This window comes from Narcine bancroftii, chromosome 3 (genome assembly GCF_036971445.1).
Source record: "Narcine bancroftii isolate sNarBan1 chromosome 3, sNarBan1.hap1, whole genome shotgun sequence".
Taxonomy (NCBI): domain Eukaryota; kingdom Metazoa; phylum Chordata; class Chondrichthyes; order Torpediniformes; family Narcinidae; genus Narcine; species Narcine bancroftii.
In genome coordinates this window covers 13,670,616-13,692,560 of record NC_091471.1, presented here as the reverse complement: position 1 = coordinate 13,692,560, position 21,945 = coordinate 13,670,616, and the positions used below count along the sequence as shown (strand labels likewise).

The window sequence follows — 21,945 nt, the reverse complement described above, 5'->3', positions numbered from 1 at the left end:
GTATGAATGTAATTGGGAAAAACAAAAATGCTGAAAATTCTGTCAAGTGACTTAAGGACAGTCGCTGACGAGACGTCAGGGCAGGATATCGCAGGATATTCGTCAATTACAGTAAATAAATATATATTTTTGTGGTTGGAAGGTAATGGCCCTTTAAAATCTAAGCTAATCCTCTCAAAAGATCGGGTTGCCTTGATGAGAGTGGCCTCCGGAGCTTTGAAGTATTGCGGTTTGCATTCTGCGCAAACAGGACAGCTTTTAGTCAGTTTCCTGACTTCTTCCAGAGAGTAAGGAAGGTTGTTAGCCCTTATGTCGTGGAAGAATCTCGTGACTCCTGGGTGGCACAGTCTGCTATGGATCTCTTTTAGCCCCTCCAGCTGAGCACCGGCAGCAGATCGTGACAATGCGTCAGAAGGATCATTTAACCTGCCCGGTCTGCACTGGATCTCATAATTATAAGTTGAGAGTTCTATTCGCCAGTGTTCCATCTTATCATTCTTGATTTTACTTCTGTGTTTAGTACTGAATATGTCGGGTACAGATTTCTGATCAGAGACAAGAGTAAATTTTCTGCCGGCTAGAAAGTGTCTCCAGTAGCGAACAGCTTCAATAATAGCCTGGGCTTCTTTTTCAATGGCAGGATGTTTAAGTTCAGGTTCACGTAACGTGCGGGAGAAGAATGCCACAGGTCTGCCCTTTTGATTAAGGGTTCCTGCCAAGGCACAATCTGAGACATCAGTTTCCACTTGGAATGGGACATCCTCGTCAATGGACGAGAATGCAGCTTTGGCAATATCAGCTTTAATTCTCTCGATAGCCTTCAAGGCCATTGGAGAGAGAGAAAAAGATTTAGTGTCAAACAGAAGGCGTGCCTTCGTGGTGTAGTCCCGAACCCATTTGCAGTAGTTGGAAAAGAATCCCATACACCTTTTAAGGGTTTTTGCTGAGTTTGGGGGTGGTAACTTCTTAAGGGGGTTGGGGCGGATTTTGCCCTTGCGGACAATGTAGCCCAGAATGGGTAGCTCTGTCGCATCGAACACACATTTGCCCTCGTTAAATGTAAGGTTGAGTTCTTTAGCTCTTGCTAAAAATTTCTTTAATTTGTTGTCAAGTTCAGCCTGTGTTTTCCCACAGGTAGTGACATTATCCAGATAGGGAAACGTACCCTGTAACTCATTAAGGGTGAAAGATGAAATATTTAAGGAGAACATTAGGGGAAACTTCTTCACTCAAAGGATGGTGAGATTTTGGAATGAGCTCTGCCTACTGAAATGCTGAATTTTGACATTTAAGAAAAATTTGGACAATTTCATGGTTGGAGGGGATGTGGAGCGCTAAGGTCGGGTTGCAGGTGGATCGTACAAGGTGGAATAAATAGTTCACCATGGATTAGATGGGGTGAATGGCCTTTTTCTGTGTTACTTGTTCCATGGTTCCGTGGAAAATGATTATTTTGAGCTGCAGTTTGCATAAATCAGCACAGTGTGGGAACGGATCTTAAGCTGAAAACAAAAACTTCTGCTGCTTGGATCTGATCCATATCCCTCCATCAGATGTCAGATTTATTGTCGGAGCGCATACATGACATCACCTACAACCCTGAGATTCTTTTTTCTGTAGACAAGGCAGAGCCATCACTTTATAGTGCAAAAAATCTGTACACAATGTACACGTGAACCAATTAAAAAATGCAAACAATACAGAAATGACAAAAAAACAATCAATAAAGTGCACAAGTGAGAGTCATTAAGTGTGTTGTGGAGGAGTCTAATGGTGGAGGGGTAGCAGCTGTTTCTGAACCTGGTGGTGCGAGTCTTGTGGTCCCAATACAGGTCGACCCCTGACTTACCATGCTCTGGCTTGCATTATATTGAATTTACGATGGCCAGAATTAGTACCTTCGCTTTCGAATTCCGACATTTCCCCACACTTGCGATACGCGTCACAGTGACGCTTTACCCAGCCGCCCGCCCGCACGTCCGACTGCGGATCCTTGCACCGGCCGCCCGCGAATCCGAGCTCCCAACCACGGGTCTTCTGCCCGACTGCCCGCACATCTGAGTTTTTGGCGTTTAAATAAAATTTAAATAAAACAGTTGTGTCTCTTGCAGTGAATGCTTTCTCAGTTTAAATTGTGTTTCATGAAAGGTTTTTAGCATTTAAATTAAATTTAGATTAAAAAAATACAATTGAGGGCACTTTTGTTAATTGCAATGATTTTAACTCACGATGCGAGTGCTGGAACAGAATCCTATCATATGTAGGGTTCTAATTGTACCTCTTTTCTGATGGTAGCAGTGAGAACAGAGGGTGTGCCGGGTGGTGTGGATCTTTGACGACTACTGCTGCTCTCCGACAGCAGCGTCTCCCACAGATGTTCTCGATGGTGGGAAGTGTTTTGCCTGCGATGTCTCAGGCTGTGTCCCCTCCCTGCACATTCAGATTTGCTTGTGTTTCCCTGAAGCACCAATTCTCTTCCCTTTCCCTTTGCGTCAGCAGGGATGGGACCAAGCAAGCTGATGCAGGACAAAAGAGCTTTCCTTTTGAGGGAGAATGAGAAGAACTTGGTGCATCGCCAGGAGTGTGTGTAGAGCAGCTTAAATAGTTATTGAATGATCTTATGTTTAATGCCCTGAACCTTCTGTTTGATATCCTGAATCCATCTTGCATGGAGGAAGGTGGTCAATGGAATTCTGCATCCTGTTGGGTGTCCAACAGTATCTGTCAAAGAAATTAAATACAAAGTTCAAAACAAAACTCGAAAGCACGGCATTGAATGTGTGTGATTCACAGTTTGTTTCCCAGGGAAGATGATTCTAAAATTAGAGGCCATGGGTTTGAGTGGACCAGAGGTCTGTATCTGGAACGAGCTGCCAGCGGAAACTGTAGAAGTGCGCAGAATTTTGACATTTAAGACATTTGGACAGATATATGGATTAGGATGGGTTGCATAGTACATGGGCCAAATGCAGGCAAAAGGGACTAGTCCAGGATTTTTTACATTTTTGATTAAATTTTTTTTAGGCAATTTCAGCCCGCGAGTCTGTCCTGCCCAATTAACCTACACCCCTGGTACGTTTTGAACGGTGGGAGGAAATCGGAGCCCTCCGGGGAAAGCCCACATAGACACGAGGAGAAGGTACAAACTCCTTGCAGACAGCACGGGATTCGAACCCTGGTCCGATCATTTGCGCTATAAAGGTGTTGCGTTATCCGCTTAATGCTGCCGCACCACCAACAGGTTCATGACAATGAATTCGGAGTCTGAGCTGGGTGTAGTAAATAGGAGCAGGCCTTTCTGCCCATCAACACTGTTCCCTCCATTCACTACGATCACAACTGATCAACTGTCTCAGTCACATCCGCCTTGCTCTCCCCATATCTCCGATGCCTTTGGCATCCAGGAGGTTGCTGGCCGCAAACTATTCATCGATTACCTGTGGTAGAGAATTCAATAGATTCTCCAACCTTACAGAGAAGAAATTTCTCCTCACCTCACTTCCAAACTACCTGAGATTGTGCCACTTCATTCGAGACGTGACAGCCAGGGGGGGGGGGGGTGCCCTCACTGCAACCTGTTTGTCAGCACGTGGAAGCCTCCACGAGATCCTCTCATATTCCTCGAATGAATGCAAATTGAGTCAACGTAATTTGTCTTCAGCTGGCAGTCCTGCTTCCCACGGATTGTTCTGATGGAGCTTTGCCGCTTCTTCTGAATTAGAATCAGAACTTGTCGTCATGGAAATGTCGTAAAATTTGTTATTTACAGCAGCGTGTTGAGCAATCGATTACTTTTCAAAATATAAATAAGAGTGCAAGAAAATGGGATAAAGTCAGGTAGAGTCTGTGGTCCGGAAATCTGATAGCGGAGGGGAAGAAGCTGTCCTTGTGCCATTGGGTGTTCGTCTTGAGGCTGACTGTGCCTCCTTCCCAATGGCGGAAGTTTGAAGAGGGTGGTGAGGATCCTTGAAGATAGAGGCTGCTTTAGACACTGCCTCTTGTAGATGTCCTTGAAAGAGTGAAGACTGGTGATGGCGCTGGCCGAGTTAACAACCCTCTGGAGTTTTCACCACATTGAAGGAGCCTATTTATAGTGTCCTGACCGGCTGCTTCACAGTGTAGTACGGTTGCTACAGAGAAATGGATCAGTGGACAATCCATAGGATTATAAGAGAAGAACACTGGAGTCTCCCTTCCCCCCCCCCCCCCGCCCCATCAACATGATCTGCCTGGATCGTCAAGGGCGCGCAAAATCATTGAGGATCCCTTCTACCCTGTACACAGCATCTTTCAGCTGCTCTCATTGGGGAAGAGATACAGGAGGCTCGGAGCCGGCACCCCCAGGGTGAGGAACAGCTTCTTCCCACGGGCAGTGAGAATGTGAACAACCAAAGGAACTGCTCGCACTGACCCTCCAAGACTCTCATATTCATGAGTCTATATTTATTTGTACAGATGAAATACCTGCCCTGCATGTGTATGGTTTATCTGTATGTGTATTATGGCCTTATGTCTGGTTGTGTGTCTGCATGTTTTGCGCTGGGGACCGGAGAACACTGTTTCGTCAGGTGATACTTGATGACGATAAACTTGATGTGACGACTTGAGTTGGAAGTAGGAGTGAAGATTTAGCAGTGTTTTAAAAAATAAAACAAGCCAGTTCAAATTTCAGAAGAATATTTTTTAATGGAGAATCAGAATTCATGGAAGTGCTTTGCTCAAAGCCATGACTTGATTAAGGAAAGGAAATAATAAAGGATTATTTTCTCAACACAAGGAATTACAGAGCTTTTGGCTGGGATTCAGACATCTGTGCAACACATTCAGAACAGGCTTAATGCACGTACAGAAAGCACACAAACGGAATAATCAGCGAGCGCATTTAACTGCTGTAGGAACTGAGCAGTGTCTATGGTCAGTCAACGTTTCGGGTTGGGTCCCAATCTCCATGAAGGGTCTCGACCCAAAATGTTGACTGAACATTAGACATTGCTTTTTAACTCGTACCTTGAAGCAGGGCCCAGGCCCGAAACATCCCAGGGACGGTGCAAGACCTGCTGAGATCCTCCAGCAGAGTGAAACTCGGCAGGTCAAGCACTGTACTCTATGTAGCAAAGATAAAGACTCATAGCCCACATTTTGGGCTTGAACCCTTCATCAAGGCATGAGCAAAATCTAGGCAGGTGCCCCTATAGTCCACTGTTTGATCTACTGAATTTCTCCAGCATTGTGTTTTTACTTCAACCACGGTGTCTGGAGACTTTGGTGTTTTACTCCTCCAACATTTCTGTGACATTACTTCCAACTGTATTCTCCTGCTACCTGCTCATCCCTCCTCTCCGCCTCCCCCTCCTCCACCTTTTTATTCTGGTGTATGCCTATTTTTCCTCATCCCTGTCGAGGGGCTCAGACCCGAAACGTTGACCCACCTATTACTTCCCATGGATGCTTCATCACCTACTGAGTTTCCCGCAGCAGCTCTTTGTTGGCTTAAGATTCCAGCATCTGGAAGAGGGCGAATTTGTTACATGGATAAAGGGTCTCCAAGCTAGGCTGTTACAACATGAGCAACCCAGGTTCAAATACGTCACAGCCTGTAAGGAATTTGTACATTTACCCCTCGATGTGTGAGGGTTCCCTCCAAGTGCTTCCCACCCTCCAAAAATGTACAGGGTCTGTCCATCAGTAGGGGTATTTGGGCACCACAGGCTCATGGGTTGGAAGGGCCTGTTACCTGCTGTATCTCTAAATTTATATAGCTGTTTAAAGGAGGGCAGGATTAGCACTGTTTGGGACACTGGGGTGGGGAACAATAGTCTGCAAACTTCAGGCAACCCAGCCCTGGTTTATAGGGTCAGAATCACACAATTTATTTTTATTCTCTTGGGATGAAGGTTTCAATGCCTGAATTTATTGCCTATTGAGTCACACTGCCGGCCCGGTTGTCTACCCAACTTCATCCCATTTACCTGTGTTTGTCCCATATCCCTCTAAACCAGGGGTGACCAACCTCTAAGTTTTTAATTTAGACATACAGCGCGGTAACAGGCCATTTCAGCCCACGAGTCCGTGCCGCTCAATTAACCTACTTTAGTACTCGTGGGTCGAAATGGCCTGTTACTGCGCTGTATGCCTTAATTAAAGACTGAGAGGTTGGTCACCCCTGCTCTAAACAGTTTGCATCATTCCAACTCTCCACTTGTATCCTTCTCCTGCCACTTCCTCTGACAGCTTATTCCATATACCTGCCACCTGGTCTGGAAAAAGTTGCCCCTGGGGTCCCTCAATCTTAGTAAATATACAGAAATGCAGGAGGAACTCGCAATATCCAAAGGAAGTGAAGATCTATAACTGACGTTCCAGGCCCTCAGCCCTTCTCCAAATCTTTCCTGTTAAATCAATTCCCTCTAGTTTTAGACCCAATTACCCTGGGAAAAAGACTGAGACCATTTGCTTTATTTAAGCCCCTCATGATTTTATATACCCTGTAAGGTTCCCCCCACCCCTCTCAGCTTCCTAAGCTCCAGGGAAACAAAGCTCCAGTCTCTCCTTGTAACTCTAGTCCTCCAGTCCCTGTTACATCCCTGTGCACCTTCTTCCAGCTGCTATCAGCATCTACAGTAGATACTGGATAAGCAGGTTTTCTGGTTGCATGAGACTCACTTTTGCAGTGCCTAACTAATACACCTGCATTAAGAATAGCAGTTTAAATGACAAAAATACTACACCGTACTTACACTTAACAAACTTCACTTGCATGAATAAAGAAGCCTTAAAGAATTTTGCTTTATTTTCAGTCACATTCTTTGAAAACATTGAACCGTCACTGCATCTCCACGGAGCCGCCAGAAAGAAAGATGAACAATAACGGGGCGGTACGACTGGTGTAGCACTTAGCGCAACGCTGTTACAGTGCCAGCGATCGGGACCTGGGCTCAAATCCTGCGCTGTCTGTAAGGAGTTTGTATGTTCTCCCCGTGACTATGCGGTGTTTTCCCCGGGGGCTCCAGTTTCCTCCCACTGTTCAAAATGTACCAGGGGTGTAGGATGTAAATTGGGCGGCATGGACTTGTGGGCCAAAATGGCCTAGTACCATGCTGTATGTCTAAATATAAAAAAATTAAATAAATTTAAATATAAATTTAACATTTTAGATAATTAACACACTCTCACCCAAGTTTAAAGATAAAGCCTTCCTAATATACTTAATAAAATACTAATAATGTTAAAGACTCCTACTAAACAGGGAGAGAGCCTCTTACTAAGCAGGCAACCAACGGCGAATGGCATCAACCAGCTCTTCATTCAAACACAACTTTATTCAAACAGCTGCTACGAGCAAAGCACAACCAAGGCTCTCCGCTGGCTGAATATTTGTTTCCATCTTCATCTGTTGCATCTTCCATCTTGACTGTTGCAATTTTACATTCAAATTTTTATTAATCTTAATTTTTATTTATTTATTTTTCTTGATAGTTTTTTTGTGCCAGTTGCTTGATGTTGCCGGGTGTTTGAATTACGGATAACTGGGGTTTTAGTGTAATATCTTTCCTACAGCTCAATAATTAGAGCTCCCAGCATTACTCCAGGTGCAGTCTTCAAGTTAAGCAATATTTCACTTGTGAATCTGCAGAGTTCATCTACTTCATCCGATGCTCCCGTTGTGGTTTTTGCATCGGAGAGACTGGGCATGGACTGGGAGGTCACTTTGTGGAGCATCTCGGCTCTGTCCGCTGCAATAGCGTGGATCTCCCAGTGGCCACCCATTACAATTCCCCATCCCATTCCCCTGCTGATGTGTCTGTCCATGCACTGCCCGAGTGAAACTACCCACAAATTGGAGGTACAACACCTCATCTACTGTCGGGGCACACTCCAACCGGACTTCTCTGGCTTCCCTTAAACACACCACCCCGACCTTCCCCTGTTGTCTTTCCCCCAGCGCTCTCGCTCGCGCTCTCTCTCTCTCTCTCTCTCTCTCTCTCTCTCTCTCTCTCTCTCTCTCTCTCTCCCCTCTTCCCTTTGTCTCCTTTCACAGAGCCAAAATCAATTCTCACCTCTCTTCTTATCATGTCCAATTAGCACCTTTTGTTGGCCTGGACTCCTCCCCCAGCCAGCCCTGTCTTTTTCTGACACCTTCCTGTTCTTTGCTTAATCCTTGAGCAAGGGGTCAGGCCCGAAATGTCGGTAATATATCTTTATCTCCTATGGACGCTGTGAAATTGGCTGAGTTCCTCCAGCATTTTGGTGTGTGTTTTTTCTCAACAACATCTTGTGCAGCTGGTTATCCCGATTTCCCTTGGGGGAAGCATTAGTGAGCCACAGTCTTTCATGTGAAATTGCTCACTTGGTGGGGTCAGGAGTTCCAGGATTTACACACAGGGATGAAGATCTGCCAATATACCTCCAAGGCAGAATAGAGGGCAACTTGCAGCTGATGGTCTAATGGACTAAATTAGATGAAAGTGAGCTTGGTAAAGGCCCTTCTGATCCATGAGCCCATACTTGCCAAATACACCAATGAACCTACAACACCACCCCCCCCCCGTACGTTTTCAGAGGGTGGGAGGAAACCGGAGCACCCGAAGGAAAACCCACGCAGAAGCAGGGAGAACGTACAATCCCCTTCCCGACAGCGCTGGATTCGAACCCGAGTTGCTGGCGCTGTAATAAAGTTGCATTAACCAGTGGTTTGTAAAGGTTAAGAACAATTCCCTTCCTTGCTACCAAATGTCATGGTAAAGCCACGGGGCTAGTTATTGAATGAAGCAATGTTGCACATCTTGATGGATGTGCCACATCTTTTTAAAGTTCCTTGCATTTGTGATGGTTTAATGGAAATCAAATTATTCTCTTTTTAGGCTTCTAGTTACATCTTTGTCATGCTGTTTTAAAGAATATAAAATATAGAAGCAGAAATAGCCGTCAAATGAAATGTACAAGTTCAACCCGACAAAACAGCATTCTCCGGTCCTCGGTGCAAAACATGCAGACACACAACCAGACATAACACACACCCAGATATGCAGTGCAAGTATTCATCTGTACCAATACATAAATATTGTTTCATAAAGGCCATTTGCATTATAATAAGATTGTGACTAAGCGTCTTTCTCTTTCATTCCCCCTCTCTCCTTTTCTCTTTCACCAACTCCCTCTCTTTCAACCCTCTGTCTTTCTCCCCTTTTTCTTTCAACCTTCTCTCTCCATTCCTGCATGAACTCCCGGGGTCCCTCCTTTCCCTTAAGTGTTAAATTTATAAATTTACACACACAGAGCGGCAACTGGCCCTTCTGCCCCATGAACCCATGTAGGCAGCACGGTTGAGCGTGATGCTTTTACAGCACCAGCACTCCGGGTTCGAATCCAGCGCTGTCCATAAGGAGTTTGCACGTTCCCCCCATGACTGCATGGGTTTTCCCCTGGTGCTCTGGTTTCCTCCCACCCTCCAAACATGTGCGGGAGTTGTAGGTTAATTGGGGTGTAATTGGACGGCACACGTTGAAGTGGCCGGAATCGACTTCCTCCGTGCTGCAGATAAAATTATGCTTTTTTTTAATCTTTAAAAATTAACCTCAACCCCTGTACATTCTGAAGAGTATTTTTAATAAGTGCACAAATGTTTTAGTGGCTCTGCTTCCGAGGCTTCAGAGAAAACAAGCTTCAGTTGATCCAGTCTCTCCTTATAAATCAAGTCCTGTCATATCCCTGGGCACTCTTTCCAGCTTAATGATATCTTCCTGAAAGCTCGGCGACCAGAACTGCACACTATTACCTTTCTCTTGTCATGTTCCCGACTTCTATGTGGTGCCCTTTTCTTTCTGCAATCCGTGGGCCATTTTTTTGATCCCATGAGCAAGATTGCTATGGATTTTATTCATATTCAACATGATCTGAGGTGACATCTCATTAATAATATTAGCCATTCAAGATCAGGAGGCAACAGTTTGAGAGCCAAACTGCTTCCCGCAGAGCAGGTTGTTCTCAAAGCCGCAAGCAGCAGGAACGCTTGCATGATAGCAGAATGTCAATAAAGGACTCACATTGTTTGCCGGTAGAAGGCAGTCATAAATAACAGGCTTCAGAGTGGGCCTCAGGGTGTTCCTGCAGATGTGTGTGGGTGCGTAGTTTATTACATATGCTCACACTTGAGCGTTAGCAAGTCCATTACAGATCAGAGTTCTCTGATCTGACTCAGAGCTCCCAGCACTAATGAGCAGAGGAAACTGCAGCCAGCATAGCACATACTCTTCATGAATTTTCAATTACAGTGACCCCCCAAGTTCAGGAGGTCTTTGGCCTTTTTTTTTTGCTCCCTCTCCCACTTCTTTCCCTCAACTTTCCCTGCTGCATCTTTCACACTTTCTTGCCGACAATATCTTTTCACTTATTCATTCGTTCTCTTTCTATTTCATCCTATTTCACTTCCTCACTCTCACTTTTTGAACTCCCCCTTCCTCTTTCACCCCCTCTCCCTTTTTCATTCACCCCCTCTCTCTCTTTCTTTCACCTCACTCTCACCTTCCTTTCAACCCCTTCTCTCCTTCCATTCTCTTTCACCTCCTCTCTCTTTCAAACCCTCTCATCGTCCTTTCTAATTCATCCCTTCTCTCTCATTTCCCCCTCACCCTCCTTTCTCTTTCCACCCCCTCTCTCCCACTTTTTTCTTTCAACCCTCCCTCCTTTCTCTTTCATTCCCTCTCTTACCCCTTTCTCCTTTTCTCTTTCACCAACTCCCTCTCTTTCAACCCTCTGTCTTTCTCCCCTTTCTCTTTCAACCTTCTCTCTTTCCATTCTCTTTCACTTCCCTCTCTCCCATCTTTCTCCTTCAATGCCCCCCCTCTCTCTCTCTCTCTCTCTCTCTCTCTCTCTCTCTCTCTCTCTCTCTCTCTCCTGTTTCACCCACCTCTCTTTCTCATCTTTAACCTCATAACCTGTAATTACCTGTATGATGCATGTAGGTTTGCAGGAAATTTAGGGTGTTTTTTTTTAACACAAAGAGAGCAACAGGTACCTGGAATGGGCTTCCAGAGGTATTAGTGGAAGTTTAAAAGTGGTCAAGTATAAAAGGGTCCCAGGGATGAATATGTAGCAAACAGAGAGACCATGTTCTGGCAGCAGAGATTCAGTTTAATTTGGCATTTGTTTGGTCTCGTGATAAAAAAAAAGTCTGGAAAGGGCAGGAATTCATGTGATGTATGTTTGAAGGGGAACGGGGAAGGAGACAGGGTGTCGAGGTACTGACCTCCACCTTGCTAAGGCCGCACAACAACCTCCTCTTTAACAGGACCCCAACAAGAAACATCAGACCACAGTCTCCCACCACCATTACTGACCTCATTACTTCCGGGAATCACCCTCCCACAGTCTCTAACCTCATTGTTTCCCAACCCCGCACTGCCTGGTTCTATCTCCAACCCAAGATCCACAAACCCAACTGCCCCATTAGACCCATCGTCTCCGTGTGCTCCTGTCCTTCCAAACTGATATCATACTACCTCGATTCCTTTTTGTCTCCCCTGCACCAGTCCCTTCCCACCTCCATCGTGCGATACCACACATGCCCTCCATCACTTTTGACAACTTTCAGTTCCCTGCACTAGACAGTTTCATTTTCACATGGGCATCCACTTCCATAGACCTCCATCCCGCTCAAAGAAAACCTCAAGTCTCTCTGCCTCTTCCTCAATAATAGACCTAAATGTCCCTCAGTCAATCCACCTTATCCAAATCCAAGGTGTCGCCATGGGTCCCAGCTTTGCCTCTCCTTTCATTGGTGCTATGGAGCATGAGCTGCAAGACTCCTCAGCTCTTTCTCCGTTCCAGTGACACCATTGATGAGCCCGTCAACTTTATCCACTTTGCTGCCAACTTCCGACCTGCCCTCAAATTCCAGAAACTCTTTCTCGACCTGTCTCTTTTTTGGAAGGTGAACTATCACCAGATATTTGGTGCAAACCTCCAACTTCCACAGCTACCTCAACTACACCTCTTCGCACCATGTCTCCTGTAAGGATTCCATTCCTTTCTCTCAATTAATCCATCTCTGCCACATCTTCTCCGAGGACTTGCAAGATATCCTCCTTCACCAGAAAACGTGGCTTCCCCTCAACCACCATCAACTCAGCCCTTACCCGCATTTCCTCCATCGCCCTGGCCCCCTCCACCCCCACGCACCACACAGACAAGATTCCCCTTGTTCTCACCTACCACTCCACCAGCCTCTGCATCCAAACATAAAAGTTCCTTAATTGTCATTTACAATGTAAAATACGTGAAATTCCTTAATTTTGTCCACCATTAGGCAGACAGAAGGTCATCACTTTATCCAGCGCCCCTCACAGAAACCTACAGCACCAGGTGTTCCTCAGCAGTCTCCCCTCCAAGTTCTGACCAGGCCTGAGCCTGCTTAGCTTCTGAGATCAGACCATCTCTGGCATATTCAGGTATTAGGCTACTCCAGTATATTGTCCTCCACGTGAACCCACCACCAGATACATCTTCCCCTTTCCTCCCCTCTTCACTTCCCACAGGGACTCCCTCAGCCACTCGTCCCCTTGGTTCCTACCCTTATGACATCAAGACTACCCTTTCGCTCCCAACCCTCCCTCACCACCATTCGGGCCCCCAAACAGTCCGTCCGAGTGAAGCATCACTTAATTTGTATATCCGCAGGGGTCATCTACTGCACGCGGTGCTCCCATTGTGGCCTCCTCTACGTCAGAGAGACTGGAAGCCGACTGGGAGATCTTTCCATTCAGCACCTTCGCGAAGGACCTCCCAGTGGCCAACCACTTCAATTCCACACCCCATTGCCATACTGACATGTCTGTCCATGGCTTCGTACTGCCAAGTTGAAGCCACTCGTAAATTGGAAGAACAGCATGTTATAGAATAAAATACCTGGTATCTGGCACCTATGGGGACAGGTAGATGTCAGATAAGTCTATTTTCCAGTTGCTTGAGATTGTGTGGTTGCTTGGATTGGCGAACTATCAGTGAGACGCGCCGATTTTAAATATACGTGTTTTTTACCTTTTCATTTTCCTCAATTTTTTTTTGCTGGTTGCTTGACGCTGGCAGTTGCTTGTATTCCTGGATATCGGGGGTTTTACAGAATTCCCCAACCAGACAATTCTCCAATTTCTGTTAACCCTGGTCAGTCTCCTTTCTTCATCCCTCCGTCTCCCTTCTTCCACCTTCCCAGCCCCTCCCCTTCCTTCTCTTATCCAAGAGCCTTCTCTCTCAGCCCTCTCCCCATCACTTCTCAGTGTCCTCCTCTTCCCCCCCCCTCCTGTAAGCCTCCACGCCACACCACACCCAACCTGCCTGTTCCTTCAGCCGTTTGCCTAATCGTCTGCACTCCTGAAGAAGGGTTCAGGCCCAAAATGTCGACTTCCATCTGTGTGACCTGCTGAGTTACTCCAGCACCTTTGTGTACTGTGGTACCAGAGTTCGGTGAGGCAGAGAGAGCAAGAACTGAAAAAAGGCAGGCCCAAAAAATTAACAATATTGAAAAAAAAATGCAAGGAATATAATCTCTGCTCTGTACATGGTCATTCAGGGTAGAGATGGGCCTTTCAGCCCATCCAGTTTGCACCGACTATTAAGCTCCCATTTATATTAATCCTGTACCCTTGTCATTCACACAAATTTCAGCGGCCAATTAACTGACTGACCTGGGATTTGGGAGGAAACCAGAGCACCCGGTGACCCCTTTAGTCACAGGAAAATCATGCAAACTCCAACCAGGCAACACCAGAGGCCGGGATTCAACCTGCCTCACTGGAGCGGCGAGACTGCTGTGCCGCATCTCTGAGCATTTGGAGGCATAGCATGGCTGTACTTTCGCTTTGAGCCCTGATCTGGTTTTCACCTGCGGCAGAGAATGCTTGTGAAAAGTCAGCGTGGGCTGAGCAGTGGGTGAAGCGTTGGACGTTAGAGCAAGCTATGACCATGAGTTGAGGCCAGCGTTATCCACGGAGAAGGTGGCGGCAGCAGCGGGTGACGAAATCTGGGAGGAGAGAGGGATTGTGGGCAATGGCAGGGGTATATTGAGAAGAGAAAATGTAGTTTGTCTCAGCTTTGGCCCCAGCAGAACTGATCATGTGAGCTGTGCTGCCACCTACTGGTAAAGTTCTTCCCTCCAATCTCCCAGATGTGTTCCTGACTGAAACTGGCAACTTCGAACCATCGAACACAGCAGCACGAAAACAGTCCATTTAACCCATCTAGTCTGTGACAAACTATACAGTGCTCTCCATAATGATTGGGACCGAGACATTATTTGCCCCAGTCAAATAATTGACATGTAATCAAACAATTTAGGAACATAGGAAGTAAGAAGAGGAGTAGGCCAAAAATGGCCCATCGAGCCTGCTCCGCCATTCAATACGATCATGGCTGATCTAATTTATGACCTAACTTCACCTACCTGCCTTCTCCCCGTATCCCCTAATTCCTCTATCATGTAAAAATTTATCTAACCGAATTTTAAATATGTTTAATGAGGCAGCCTCAACCACTTCCCTGGTTAGAGAATTCCAAACATTCACTACTCTCTGGGAAAAACTATTTTTCCTCATCTCTGTCCTAAATCTACTCCCCCGAATCTTGAGACTGTGTCCTCTCGTTTTAGTTTCTCCGGCCAGTTCAAAAAACCTTCCTACATCTATCCTATCCATACCCTTCCTAATCCTATATGTTTCTATAAGATCTCCTCTCATTCTTCTGAACTCGAGCGAATACAATCCTAGACGATTTAATCTTTCATCATAAGTCAACCCCTTCATCCCAGGGATCAACCTAGTAAACCTCCTCTGGACCGTCTCCAAAGCCAGTATATCCTTCCTCAAATATGAAGACCAGAACTGGACACAGTACTCCAGGTGCGGTCTCACCAGTACCTTATACAGTTGCAACATTACCTCCCTACTCCTGAATTCAATTCCTCTAGCGATGAAGGCCACATTCCATTTGCCTTCTTAATAACCTGCTGCATCTGCAAGCTAACTTTTTGCGATTCATTTACATGTAAAGGTTCCATTATTGTCACATAATACAATATTTATATTGTAACATACATGAAATTCTTTAATTTTGTCTACCATAAGGAAGTCTGAGCGGTGGCCACTTTGTCCGGTTCCCCTCACAGAAATGAGGCCCCAGTGAGCGACGCACTTGCGATCCCTGGTTTACAAGACCAGTGCTCTAACCACTGAGGTGTTGGAGCCTTGTGTGATTAAAGTGCACATTCCAGCTTTTATTCAAGGTCATTTGTATACATTTTGGCTTGACCATGTAGAAATAACTGCACTCAATAGTTCCCCCATTTCAGGGCACCATAATGTTTGGGACATTTGCCTTCAAGGGTATTTGTGGGTACTCTGGTACATTTAATTGTTTTATTGGTGCAGGTATAAGAGAGCTGGGCCTGATTCTAAGGTTTTCATCACCTTTGGAGTCTGTGGTTGCCATTTTTCAACATGGGGACCAGAGTTGCGCCAATGAAAGTCAAATAACCCGTTATGAAGCTGAAAAACAAGAATAAAACAGTAAAAGACATCGGCCAAATGTTAAGATGACCAAAATTAACTGTTTGGAACATCATTAATAAGAAAGAGCATGTGGATGTGTCAATGACCATTGTCCGCAGAAGGCTTCCTGAACAGAAATACAGAGGCGACACTGCAAGATGCAGACCACTCGTTAGCCACAGAAACAGGATGGCCAGATTACAGTTTGCCGATAAGTATTTAAAAGGCCCTGTAGAATTCTGGAAAAGAGACTTGTGGACAAATGAGACCAAGATTATGTATCGGAACGATGGTAAGAGCAAAGTGTGGAGGTGTAAAGGAGCTGCCCAGATCCAAAGCATACCACTTCATTTGTGAAACGTGGTGGTTGGGGGTTTTAGGGCCCGGGCATGTAGGGTTGCCACAGGTACTGGTGTACTTACCTTCATTGATGGTGTAACTGCTCATGGCGGTAGCAAAATGAATTCTGAGGTGTGCAGAAACATTTTATCTCCTCAAGTTTGAGCAAATGCCTCCAAGCGCATTGGACGGTGGTTCAACGTTACAGCAAGAGAATGATCCCAAACATATTGCTAAAACAACCAAGGAGTTTTTCAAGGATAGACACTGGAAAAATTCTTGAATGGCCAAGTCAGTCACCTGATCTAAATGCAATTGAGCATGGCATTCATATGCTGAAGAGAAAACTTCAGTGGACAAGCCCCTGAAACAAGCAGGAGCTGAAGATGGCTGCAGCAGAGACCCGGCAGACATCAGCACAGAAGACACTCAGCACCTGGTGATGTCTGTGAGTCTCAAATATTATGGTGTCCAGAAATGGGAGGACTATGTATTCCATTTTTAAAAAAATACTGTCATTTCTATATGGTCAAACTAAAATGTACACAAATACCATTTAATAAAATCTGGAATCTGCACTTAATCACATGTGAATTGTTTGATTACAAATTTAAAACTGTGGAGCACAGGGGCAAATAAAGGAAAAAAATGTGCCTTTGACCCAAACATTATGGAGGGCACTGTATGTTCCCCTAATCCCATCCACCTGCATTTTTACTATAGTCCTCCAAACCCCTCCTATCCATGTACCTGTCCAATCCTAAATGTTGAAATCAAACTCCCATCCACCACTTCCACTGGCGGATTGTGCCCCTCTCTAACCACCCCCTGAGTGAAGAGGTTCCCCTGAATGACCCCCTTAAACATTTCTCCTTTCTCCCTTTACCAATGTCCTCTCCGTCTTGTCTCACCTAAACTCAATGGAAGAACTCTGCTTGCATTTACCCCAACTATACCCCTCATGATGTGGTATACTGTGCCTCTATCCAAATATCCCCCATTCTCCAATGGTCCAGGCAATAAAGTCCTAACCTTTCCCCATAACTCAACATTGTAAAAAGAATTCCCACTCTCTGCTACCATCTTGGATTTTATAAATTAATCAAACCCATGATAAATGTAACAAGAACGATTATATAAATTTTTTTAATGTATAAATTTAAATAATGCCTACTGCATAGTAACAGACCCTCCTGTTCCACGAGCCTGTGCCACCCAAATATCTCAATTAACCTATAACCCCGGTATGTTTCAAATGGTGGGAGGGAACCTAAGCGCCGGAGGGAACCTAAGCGCCAGAGGAAACCCACGCAGAACGTACAATCTCCTTAACGACAGCACCGTATTTGAACACAGATCGCTGGCACTGTAACAGCATTGCACTAACTGCTATGCTAACCGCACCACCCCTTCCCTCCACCTCTCAGTCTGTCAACCCGTGTTTCTCGTCTTTTAGTGAAGGCAGGCAAATTCAATCCATTCGCCGCACTTCCTGAAGCTGCTTTTACTCAAGTAGCCCTCTCCATCTGTGTGTTTCAGATCGAATCCACGGGACCCCCATGCTGTTGGAAGGTGTCAGGTGCATTGGCTCAGAACTGGAGTACGACTCCGAGCAAAGTGACTGGCAGGGCTTTGATTAGTTGACGCCGGGACAAAGCACAGCCTTCAGCCACGACGGTCACCACACAATGCCGCATCAGCTAAGCTGTGAAATAACTCTCAAAAGATTGTACACTCTCTCCCGCTTTCTCCCCCCCTCTCTCTCTCTCTCTTGTACTTCAGTATTCTGCTTGTAATGTCATTTCACATTGAGCATTTAATATAAACAAATGAAAATGAGTTAAGCAATGCCTGTGAAAAGTTGTGTGGGAACAAACATGTTGCTATATATTGGTTGAATTGAAGATTATTTGCATTGAAGTATAATGCAGAATGTGTTTATTTTATGAAATAAATGAAATACATTGTTAATTGGTTTGTATTTTTTTTTAAATTCCTATTCCAGTAACAGAATAGAAGAATAGTAGATGGTGACCGGGTTAGATTTACAATATTCCTGTAACCAAGTCAAAAGTTTGTTGCCCTCTAGAAACGTTATCCCAAAGTCTAGGTCAACAAAGTGGAGAGAGGATTTACTAGGATGTGACCTGGACTTCAGAAACTAAGTTACCAGGGGAAAATACAGAGTTCCCCAGGGGCCTCAGACGCTGTTGGCTTCCGAATCGCATTGAGAGTTCAGAACCACTGGTTGAGGATGGGGGCTCAGACTCCCAGAGCTCAGGCTCATCGTGGGAGCATGCGGTCTTGGAGGAGGTGACACGATCCACGGACACTCTGTCTCCGAAGGCCTTCTCTTTTAATCTCTTTCTCCTCTGGGTAGGGGCACTGAAAAGCGGCCTCTTTACAAGCCATATAAAGGAAAAACGACAATAAAGGCTTGACCCAGCCATTCTACCCCCCGCACCCCAACCCTTGCTTGATGCTGTCCCCTCCCTCCCTTCTCCACCCATCACCTCCTGCCTTTGCGACCACCCCACTCCACCACTCTTTTGCTCGGACGCCTGCTGACATTTTTCCACACCTTGATGAAGGACTCTAGCCTGAAACATATTTTTACCTTTACAATATAATAACACTATTTGGCCTGCAGAGTTTCTCCAGTTTTGTGTTTTTATTTAAACCATGGTGTCTGCAGATTTTCATGTTTTACTTTTGAGAATAAAGGAACCTTGAACCTTTGTTCTGTGGGCTATCCCAACAAGTCAATCTGTAAATAAGAGCAAGTAGGGCAATTATATAACAAAGATGCAGGATGTAGCATTACAGTAAATCAGAAAGTTCAGGGTACAACAAAGTTCAGGATGTGGAGAAAAGAACAGTTAAACAGTGCAGGGCCTAATCGGAAAGTAGATTTAAAAATAATTGGTATCATGGTTAGCCTGGGGGTTAGAGCAACGCTGTTACAGCACCAGCCATCAGGACTGGGGTTCGAATCCCGCGCTGTCTGTAATGAGTTTGAACATTTTTCCTGTGTCTGTGACGGGCCCAGAGGACCCCAAAACCCAGCAGCAATGGAAATTCACCAAGACAAATGGTTACTTAAACAAAAGTTATTTTTACATAGGAACATAGGAAGTAGGAACAGGAGTAGCCAAAAATGGCCCATCGAGCCTGCTCCGCCATTCAATATGATCATGGCTGATCTAATTTATGACCTAACTCCACCTACCTGCCTTCTCGCCATATCCCCTAATTCCTCTATCATGTAAAAATTTATCTAACCGAATTTTAAATATGTTTAATGAGGCAGCCTCAACCACTTCCCTGGATAGAAAATTCCAAACATTCACCACTCTCTGGGAAAAACTATTTTTCCTCATCTCTGTCCTAAATCTACTCCCCCAAATCTTGAGACTGTGTCCTCTCATTTTAGTTTCCCCAGCCAGCTCAAAAAACCTTCCTACATCTATCCTATCCATACCCTTCATAATCCTATATGTTTCTATAAGATCTCCTCTCATTTTTCTGAACTCGAGCGAATACAATCCTAGACGATTTAATCTTTCATCATAAGTCAATCCTTTCATCCCAGGGATCAACCTAGTAAACCTCCTCTGGACCGTCTCCAAAGCCAGTATACCCTTCCTCAAATATGGAGACCAGAACTGGACACAGTACTCCAGGTGCGGTCTCACCAGTACCTTATACAGTTGCAACATGACCTCCCTACTCCTGAATTCAATTTCTCTAGCGATGAAGGCCAACATTCTATTTGCCTTCTTAATAACCTGCTGCATCTGCAACCTAACTTTTTGCGATTCATTCACAAGCCCTCCCAAGTCCCTCTGCACAACGGCATGCTGTAGTTTTTCACCCTTTAAATAATATTCAGCTCTTTTATTTTTCTTGCCAAAGTGGATAACCTCACACTTACTAACATTGTACTCCATCTGCCAGACCTTTGCCCACTCATCCAGCTTAACTCTATCCCTCTGCAGACTCTCCACATCCTCATTACAATTTGCTCTTCCACTCAATTTGGTGTCATCCGCAAACTTGGCTCCACCACATTTTGTCCCCTCCTCCAAGTCATCAATGTAAATGATGAACAGTTGTGGGCCTAACACTGACCCCTGCGGCATCCCACTTACCACTCTCTGCCAACCTGAAAAACTCCCATTTATCCCGACTCTCTGCCTCCTGTCAGACAACCAATTTTCAATCCAGGCCAATAGACTTCCCCGGATTCCACTTTCCTGTAACTTACTGAGAAGTCTCTTGTGCAGCACCTTATCAAACGCTTTCTGGAAATCCAAATATACAACATCAACCTGTTCCCCTCTATCCACCGCACCCATTATATCCTCAAAGAATCCTAACAAGTTTGTCAAACAAGATCTTCCCTTTCTAAAACCATGCTGTGTCTGCCTGATTGAACCCTTACGTTCCAAAAGTTTCACTATTTCATCTTTAATGATGGCTTCAAGCATTTTTCCAACCACAGACATCAAGCTAATTGGCCGATAATTTCCAGTTTTCTGCCTACATCCCTTCTTAAAAAGTAGCGTGACATTTGCTGTCTTCCAATCTGCCGGGACCTGCCAGAATCCAAGGAATTTTGGTATATGACCACTAATGGATCAACTATAACTTCTGCCATTTCCTTCAGAACCCTTGGATGCATATCATCAGGACCAGGTGATTTGTCTGGCTTTAGTCCCATTAGTTTCTCCATCACTACATCCTTTGTAACAACTATTTTATCAAGGCCCTCCCCAACATTCGCATCCTTAACTCCGCACTTGGGCATGCTGGACGTGTCTTCCACCGTGAAAACTGACACAAAATATTTGTTCAATGCCTCGGCCATTTCCTCATGTTTTCCTACCAGTTTTCCTTTCTCATCCTCCAAGGATCTTATGTTAACTCTGGCCACCCTCTTCCGTTTTATATCTTTATAAAATTTTTTGCTTTCTGTTTTTATATTTTGTGCCAATTTACTTTCATAATCCTTTTTCCCATTTCTTATTACCCACTTTGTAACCCCTTGTTGTCTCTTAAAGTTATCCCAATCTTCCAGTTTCCCACTGCTCTTTGCAGCTTTGTACACCTGCCCCTTCAATTTTATATTCTCCTTTATTTCCTTTGTTAACCACGGTTGATTTTTCCCTCCCTTGCTGCCCTTTTTCCTGATCGGAATATATTTTTCTTGAGTATGACAAAATATTTCTTTGAAAATCTTCCACTGTTCCTCAACTGTTTCATCAATGAGCCTGTGCTCCCAGTCCACTCTGCCCAATTCCTCCCTCATCCTATGGTAGTCACCCCTGTTTAAGCCTAATATATTAGTTTTAGATCTAACTCTTTCCCCTTCCATCTGAATGAGAAATTCCATCATACTATGATCGCTATTTCCCAGATGGTCTCTGACTATAACATCATTTACTCTACCTATCTCATTGCACAACACTAGATCCAGGAGAGCATTTTCTCTTGTTGGTTCCTTAACATGCTGCTCAAGAAAGTTATCGCGGATGCATTCTATGAAGTCCTCTTCCAGACTCCCACAACCAACTTGATTTTCCCAATCTATGTGGAAGTTAAAGTCCCCCATGACGACTGCCGTATCATTATTACATGTCTCACTTATCCCTCTATTTATTTCCTGTGCCACTAAACTATTGTTATTTGGTGGGCGATAGATAACACCCACCGATATTTTTTCCCTTTTTTTAATTTTCTTTAAACATAAAAACAGGATCAAACTTTAAATTTTTACTATTAACTTAACCTAACAACCCCCTTCTAATTCTAATGTATGTAATGTGCGTAAAAGTTCAGAAAAGTTATTTGATTCACAGTCCAATCTCACTTCTCACTGCTCCAAGTTCACTGGTGTCAGGCAATTCTTATACTGTGTACAGAATTTAACATTTATGAATCTTCACCAGGCTTTGATGCTTGAAAGGTAAATGGTTGCCACTCAGGAAGGTTCTTGTTGGTTTTCAGAGAGATTTGTTACTCGATGGACACACGCAACTGATTCCTTCCAATCAGCCACTTCAGTGTC

The 21,945-nt window shown here is 44.8% G+C and overlaps 1 protein-coding gene across 5 annotated transcripts in view; it reads left to right on the top strand.

Moving 5' to 3' along the window:
- adissp (adipose secreted signaling protein) overlaps nucleotides 1-17,846 on the top strand; it is a 150,254-nt gene extending 132,408 nt beyond the window's left edge. For 3 of the 5 annotated variants that reach the window (XR_011353255.1, XR_011353254.1, XR_011353253.1), the window contains exon 7: nucleotides 17,415-17,500. Coding sequence is in view for 1 of the 5 variants with exons in the window: in XM_069923506.1 (XP_069779607.1) it covers nucleotides 17,415-17,515 (101 nt within the window). In the remaining 4 variants the exon portion in view is untranslated. Of the gene's footprint in view, nucleotides 1-6,797; nucleotides 6,954-17,414 lie in introns of all 5 variants that reach the window. The other 2 variants (XR_011353256.1, XM_069923506.1) reach the window with 2 other exon arrangements.
- Nucleotides 17,847-21,945: the final 4,099 nt, after the last annotated feature.